Source organism: Capsicum annuum, chromosome 7, assembly GCF_002878395.1.
Source record: "Capsicum annuum cultivar UCD-10X-F1 chromosome 7, UCD10Xv1.1, whole genome shotgun sequence".
In the NCBI taxonomy this organism is placed as follows: domain Eukaryota; kingdom Viridiplantae; phylum Streptophyta; class Magnoliopsida; order Solanales; family Solanaceae; genus Capsicum; species Capsicum annuum.
The window spans coordinates 219,656,962-219,665,129 of NC_061117.1; the positions used below are offsets into that span (position 1 = coordinate 219,656,962).

Here is an 8,168-nt window from a genome sequence, read left to right on the forward strand (position 1 = left end):
GAGACACCTGCTCTAAATGAAGAGTGAAGAAAATCTTTTTTGGATTTTTGAAATAAGATCTCCGAACCAATAATAGGCTACCTATGTATCTCACTCCCAAGAGAGGAGAATCAGGGGTGCGTAGTTCGTCCAGATTGGACAATTAATGATTAACTAGAAAACTGAACCCTGATTTAAGAGACACTAACAAAGACAAACGATAAAAGACGTTAAAAATAGTTTTTTTTTGGGGGGGGGGGGGGGTTTAAATTAGACACTTCACATAAAACTGACACCGACAACTATGAAAGAATTTTTTTTTTGAAATTTTTGAATTATGAATGCAGGACAAAGAAATAAAAGGAAAATCTTTTGGATGTTTTTTTTTAGGAAAATGAGTGCGAAAGGTAAAAAAATCTTTTGAATTTTTGGATTGTGAAAAAAAATAATCAAAAGCCATAAAGAATTCTAAAAACTTACGAAACACTTTTTTTCTTTTCGACTCACTTTTTCTTTTTTTTTTCCTCTTTTTTTTTTTCAATTTTTCCTTGCCTACATACTCGATTTTTCTAGCACATGCTCTCCTCCAAATCAATTCTTCAAATGACCATATTACCCTTAAAGATGCAACATTTAGCACGCAGAGATGCTTTAGAGGTGAGTTTCCTACAAAAGGCCACGTGAGTCCCACTAGGTCTCAATATGATGCAGATAAGCATGATCTAAAGGCTGACCTACGCTGGGGTTCACTAACAAGGCTGTTTGGGGGTGCATATGGTGGACAGTGGTTGCGAGATCTTTCCACCCACTCCATAACATCGATGGATCCCCCTCCAAAAATAAGAGTGACTCAACTAGAGGTCGTGGACAACACGTGTACTATGGACTTGTTACAAAAAGAATGACTTAGATTATTCACATGATGCCAGATATAAAGCGGTAACACATAAAGTAAAACTATAAACAAAGAGCACGTAGGCACTCAACACTGATAAAATGAATACGAACAATAACACAAACAATGTCTATACACCCATAATGTCAAACAAAGCCGATACAACTCCAAAATTAGCTCGAATTCTGAAAAGTCCTCAGCAGAGTCGCCAAAGCTGTCACACCCCTTTTTAACTCCAAAAAGAATAAATTTAAGTTTCGAAAGGGTTTTCATTATTAAAGTGACAAAAAATGAAAATTTTGTTTCGAAAAGGATTATTCACATTTATACTCAGAGTCGCCACTTGGCATAAATCAGGTGTGCCAAGTCACCCATGGATATCCTTTTTCAAAATGGTTTTGACTCTATAAAACTGATCCGCAAACAGAGATTCTGACTAAGAACTTCTGTTGACCGGGGGGAAGGTGTTAAGCACCCTTAGATCCCGTGGTTCGACCACGGTCGCTTGGTGGTGAATATCGGCTAATTTGACATTACAAATGTATAAACCACACAAAAACACATAAAACAATCAAACAAACAAACAAAATAAAATGAATAACAAATATAATGTCCAGTCCAATTATACAGTCCTGAAATAAATAAAAATGCAAAAATAAATCCTATCTAACCTATACTAATCCTAACTACGCTCCCAGGATTTATCCGATGCCTCGGGCCTTGATCACAATTCGCCTTCGCCAACATGATACGTCGGGGCATTCCCCGGTGAATAAATACATCAATGTTTGGGGCATTCTCCGGCCAAATAAATACATTTCAATCCAAAAAAATAAATCAACACATTTCAACAAAACACTTTCATCATTTAACGATTGCAAGTCCTACTTTTGCCTACCCGAACCTACTTTTTACTTATCCAATTCGACCGATCACGAGACTATCACATCAATGATGTTCTATGAATCAAAATAAATTAACGCTTACATTTTATCAATTTTTGATTCCCACCCTCCAAAATTCAATTCAAGGTTTCCACATAATCATTCACAGTTATGATTTTTCAACAATCCTCGAACACTATCAATGAAATCAAACGATAAATTGAAATCATGAAGTATTCATATCAAATCATGCCTCGCATAAATAATCACATATAGTGAAATTAAAAATGAGAGGTGATAGAATTGGACCTTCGATCAAGCTTTTTTAAATTGGAATAATCCTTTCGACTAAAATCGCAAACGGAACCTCAACTCAACCTTCAACAAATGAGAACCCCAAATCGATAACGTCCCTATCGAATTCCACCCGTACCCTCTCCTATTTTTCACTAATCCAAGGCCCGAAGTCACAAACTAACGGAAAACCCACACTGAACAGTAAAGTTGGGTCGGTTTTGGCGGTTTCCCAATAGTTTTCGTCGGAGCTGGGAGGGGATAAAACTGGTGGCATTCACTGGTGGAGAGGGTGTTTTCCGATGAGTTTGGATGCGTTTCCTGGTGAAAAACAGGCACCGGAATAGTGCTAAACTTTCCCTCTGTTCTTCTTCTATTTCACTCCATTTCTCTTCTTTCTCAATCAATTTTAGCTCGCCATTGCCTTTCTCTCTCTCTCTCCGATCTTACGTGTCTGGTGTTTGTATATGGTATATATGTGAAAATTTGATGGAGTGTGAAATTTTGTGTGTGCTGTGCCTGTATGGATTTTTGTCAGTAGAAAAATGGAAGATGAAATGGATAATCTCGTATGTGCGTGTGTTTTTTGTGTTTTCTGGCGAGAGAGAGTGTGTGTATAACGTGAAGAAGAGAGCAATGAAGTCTCTGTGTTCTATGCGTTTCTCCTTTTTTCAGTCCGCCCCCTTTCCCTGTGAGTGCGTATATGTAGCGTATGAAAAATCAAGAATGAAAACTGTGAGGTGAGTGTTGTGTGATGGTATGTGGGACCTTCCTTTTTTTTGTTGTATTTGTCTTTCTGTTATTATAACAAAAGATGGAAAGTATGAATTGGGGGTAGTCACGTGGCAGGCGTAGGGATGGTGAGTTGAGGGTGTTAGGATAGGATAAAATTAGTTAAGGGTTGTTATTTTTTGTATTTTTGTAGGATATAATCATATGGGTGAGGACACGTATTAAGACGAGGGTAAAATGATAAAAATGATTTTTGGGAGGGATAAAATTACGTGTCTACAATTGTTATGTGACAAAAGGTGAAAATTTGTTCCAAAAAAAGAATTATTTTTACTTTCAAAACTCAGAGTCACCACTTGACATAATTCGGTGTGTCTAGTCACCTTTGAAAAATCCTTTTCAAAATGATTTGACTCTTTAAGAATGGTTTTTGAACAGAGATTCCGACTAAGAAATTCTGTTACCGAGGGGAGGGTATTAGGCACCCCTCGATCCCGTGGTTTGACCACGGTTGCTTGGTGGAGCATATCGGCTAATTTAACACTACGAATGTATAAACCACATAAAACACATAAAAATAATCAATCAAACAAACCAAACATACGAATCCCAAAATACAGTGTACAGTCCAATTATACAGACCCAAACATAAAAAATGCGGAAATGTAAACCTACTCTATTCTAAACTAATCCTAAGCTAATCATAAATCAAACTCCACCCGACGTTCCGGGCCTTGACCATGCGCCGTATTCGAGTATAAGATACTTCAGGGCATTCCCCGGATAAATCGATACAAATCCCTCGAGCCATTCCCCGGCCAAATGAGTACAATTTTTTAATACGAGAAAATCAAAACATTCAACCAAATTTCAAACATTCAACCAAACAAAAGATTCTAAATTTTGCCTACCCCAACCTATGTTTGCCTACCCAGCTCGGCCTATGATTCTATCATGTTCAACAATATTCATGCTAATTCCGAATTAAACGAAACAACAATAAACCAAAATTAATCTAAATTCACCTTTTTTTTTTATCAATTTCTCAATTCCACCCCCAAATTCCTTTTCAATACAAACCCACATTCATATTATCATCACCTACAATTGATATCAATTATTAAAAAGAAAACAACATCCAATCATCACCCAAATCATCCAAACAAATAGGACAAAGGCATTGAATCACATCCACAATCACATCAAAATTAAAATAAAGAGAGATATGAAAAAATTGGACCTCAAATGAAACTTTCAAACTCAATATTATTTGAATAAAGAGAGTCCGCATCCGAAAACCTCCAATGAACCTCGATGACGAATTCAGTCCAACTTCGATATATTTAACCCCAACAAAATCACAAATAAAATAGAGAAGGCACGAACCTATTTCCTTATGCATGATTTTGTCTCATCGTTCTCCAACAGGTTTTAATGGAAAAAGGGAAGGAATAGGCTGTTTGGGTCAAAAAATAAGGACGGGGGAGGTCAGTTTGTTGTTGTGACTTCGCCGAAGCTCCGGCGAGCTTTGGCAGTGACGAAAATCGGAGAGTGGGTCGCGTTTTTTGTTGTTTCAACATTTTCCAGCGAGAAATTTGCCAAAAACAGTCAAACCCAATGCCTTTTTCTCTCTGTTCTTTTTGATATTTTCGATCAGCCTCCCTCTCTTTATTCTCAGTTACGATCTCTCTCTCTCTCTGATCGATTTTAGCTCTCCATCGCCCTTCTCCCTCTCTCTTCGATCTCACAATTTCTCCCTCGCTCGAATCTCTTGTTCTTTATCTCCCTCGTCTCTCATTTTCTCCACCCCATGCGTATAAGTGTGTTACTGTGTTTATGGTAAGGATCAGTAATGGGAATAAGTGGTGTGTGAAATAAAATGGAAGGGGATCTTTTGTGCTTCCTCTTCGTAAATGGCAATGGTGATGGGTATATGTGATAGTGAATTATGGAGAAGATGGATGTTGATGGTGTGGATCCTCCAGGGTAAAAGAAAATATGGCGTGAGGTATCTGTTCTTTTTTAAGTGGAGAGGTTGTTGGGATGTTTAAAAGAAGATAAAATTTGTTAGAATTTGTTGAATGGGATAAAGATAAAAATAAATAAATAAATAAAATGATGAGGTGGTTATTTATTTTGTTTTTCTTGTGAAAAAATTACCACGCGGATAGGATACGTGGTAAGACGGGATGAACGGTAAAAAATGCTTTCGGAAAGGGACAAAATTACGTGTCTACATGTCCTACTAGTCTCAGCCATATGCATTCTCTACTTGCTTCATGGATTGCTATTATCTTCGTATGATTAGAAGAAGTAGCAACGATGGACCGCTTTGTCGATCCCCATGATATTGCAGTACCTCCATATGTAAATGCATAGCCTGTTTGGGACCGTGCTTTATGTGGGTCAGATAAATAACCTGCATCCGCATAACCAGCAAGAACTGGACTAGCTTTGTTAGTATAAAACAGACCCATATCAACAGTCCCTTCTAGGTACCTCAATATAAGTTTTACTCCGTTCCAGTATCTTCGTGTAGGGGAAGAACTATACCTAGCTAGCAAATTAACAGAAAATGCTATATCCGACCTTGTAGCATTAGCAAGGTACATTAGTGCACGAATAGCACTGAGATATGGTACTTCAGGACTAAGAATCTCTTCACCCTCTTCCACAGGTCGGAATGGGTCTTTACTTACATCAAGTAATTGAACAACTATTGAAGTACTTAATGGATATGCTTTGTCCATGTAAAAACGTTTCCAAACCTTCTGGGTATATGTAGTTTAGTGGATGAAGATTCCGTCTGTTAAATGTTCAATTTGCAGACCAAGACAAAGTTTTGTCTTTCCAAGATCTTTCATTTTGAATTCTTTCTTTAGATACTCGATTGCCTTTTAGACCTCTTCCGAAGTCCCCTAAGCAGAAATATAGTAGCTCTTCCGGAGCCTTCGATCAATTTTTATTTTCCAGCAATTATTGTAACATTTGCTCTTCTTCTAAGTAAATGGAAAAAGTATTTCTCATCTTTAAATATTGCATGTGTTGTCCCACTATCAATTACACAAATATCGTCATGATCGATTATTGATCCAAATAAGACTTGAGGAGTATTCATATTTTCTTCAAAATAAAAATTTGAATAAAATAAATATTATAATATAACTAGCACATAATATCATGCATTTACACATTATTTTATTTTATATCCATACTTTAATTGCAGCTGCGTTCTAAACAATCAACATCTCTATTACATAATAGTTTTGCTATTATTAACCATGCGCATCTAAAGTACACATATTTAATATTGTATGTAATAACATGATCTATTCCCTACTCATTTTAATTTCATAATATGTCTTCTATGAATATTCATTACTGCAATAAATAATTCTAGTCATAACGTTAGCTACAAAATTATGTATCTAAATTTAAAACTCCATTAATTTAATTATTACTATATTATCATGTAGATACCTAATATTAAATTTTAAAAAATGCTTTGTTACACTATAAATGCACATTTAATTATTACAAATAAAAATTTATTTACATACCAAATTAGAAAAATATTAATAATAGAAATATAAGCTAATTTAACTTCAACAAAAAATTAACATAATCGAATTATATCATTATTATCACCTACAGGGTGATCTACTTATTCTTCAGGAACTGCAAAGAAATCTGACATTTTCAAGTCCATAGGCTCATCATTATCTTCTAGGAGGAAGTTTGTTTCAACATCATTTTCTGGCTTTTTCAGGGACGTCTGATATAGTTTTACTAGATGCTTAGGCGTACGACAGGTACGCTCCCAGTGCCCCTTTCCTCCATATCGATAACATCTATTTTCAGGGTTCGTCCTTGGTGCTACTTCAGGAGCTTTACCCCTTTTTTTGCACAGCTGGTGCTGAGGGTTATTGTTTATTGCAAGACGATTATCCTAATTGAAATAACTGTCACGACCACGACCACGACCTTGACCTCGACCATGACTGGGGTCAGGTTTCTTTCACGCCAAGTTGGGTGAAAATTTGTAGCATTCACTTCTGGAAATGGAGCAGTACCAGGAGGCCAAGTTTTATTATTTTTTATTAAAAGATCATTATGTTGTTCAGCAACAAGAAGATGACCAATTAATTCAGAATATTTTTTGAAATCCATTTCTCGGTACTGCTGCTGCAAGACCATACTCGAGGAGTGAAAAGTAGAAAGTATTTTCTCTATCATGTCGTGATCCGTCATACTTTCCCCACATAAATCAAACTTCAATTTAATTCTAAACATCGCAGAATTATATTCAGTTACATTTTTAAAGTCCTGGAACCTTAAATAGGTCCATTCATTACGAGCTTGTGGGAGTATGACCATCTTCAGATGGTCATATCTTTCCTTTAAATTGTTCCACAATGTAAGGGGATCTTTGATCGTGAGGTACTCCATTTTTAACCCTTCGTCAAGATGATGACAAAGAAATATCATGGCCTTGTCCTTATCTTGATCTGATGTCTTATTATCATTTTTAATGGTATCTATCAAACTCATTGCATTTAAATGTATTTTTGCGTCTAGTGTCCAAGACATATAAATTTTGCCAGATATGTCTAGGACACTAAAATTGCGTCTGAAAATATTAGCCATTATTTAAGAAAATAAAATACTAACCTTTAAATACCTTCGAAATGGTTTTGCAGAGGCTCGTGCTGATAATGTGATATAAATTAAGTATATGTAACCAAACTAATTCACCAAATAGACAAAGAAAGTTGTTGTAGTAGATATCTTTTTCATACTCTTTCTCATTACAGAGAGGGCTATTTATAGCCAAAATGAAGAGGACAATTATATTTCTATTATATAGAAGAGGTGGTTTCAACCACCTCTTATCCAATTACCAAAATATCCCTTTACTCCCACTTAATTACATACCTATATCCCAATATATAATAATTTTATTGTTTCAACATAATGATTTAAATATTTAATATATTCTATTAATTTATATTAATTAACTATAATTACATATTGAAAGTAATTTTTTTTTAATTGGCTATTATGTTCAAAACTAATTTGTTACCACAAATCACAATAATTAATAACTTAAAATATTTAAAAGACATATAGAAATTTTATTGACTCTCATTATTTTAGCAATGCCACATAAATTGACAACAACAACAACAACAGACCCAGTGTATTCCCACTTAGTGGGGTCTGGGGGGGGTAAGATGTACGCAGTCCATACCTCTACCTCTGATGAAGTAGAAAGGCTGTTTCCGAAAGACCCCCGGCTCAAGTCACGAGATATCACACAGACACATAGTACAGCACAGAAGCAGATGACATAACATAGATACGGCACCCATAAGGAATATAAA

At 35.6% G+C, this 8,168-nt stretch overlaps 2 protein-coding genes across 2 annotated transcripts; both read right to left on the reverse strand.

Moving 5' to 3' along the window:
* Positions 1–5,009: 5,009 nt before the first annotated feature.
* On the reverse strand, positions 5,010–5,534 carry LOC124885907 (secreted RxLR effector protein 161-like). The gene has a single exon (XM_047394171.1). It carries the CDS (start codon positions 5,532–5,534, stop codon positions 5,010–5,012), a length of 525 nt encoding a protein of 174 aa, XP_047250127.1.
* Positions 5,535–6,448: 914 nt separating this feature from the next.
* LOC124885908 lies at positions 6,449–7,431 on the reverse strand. The gene is made up of 2 exons (XM_047394172.1): positions 6,838–7,431; positions 6,449–6,733 (listed from the first exon to the last, which is right to left on the reverse strand). The coding sequence occupies exons 1-2, from the start codon at positions 7,429–7,431 to the stop codon at positions 6,449–6,451; spliced, it is 879 nt and encodes a 292-aa protein (XP_047250128.1).
* Positions 7,432–8,168: the final 737 nt, after the last annotated feature.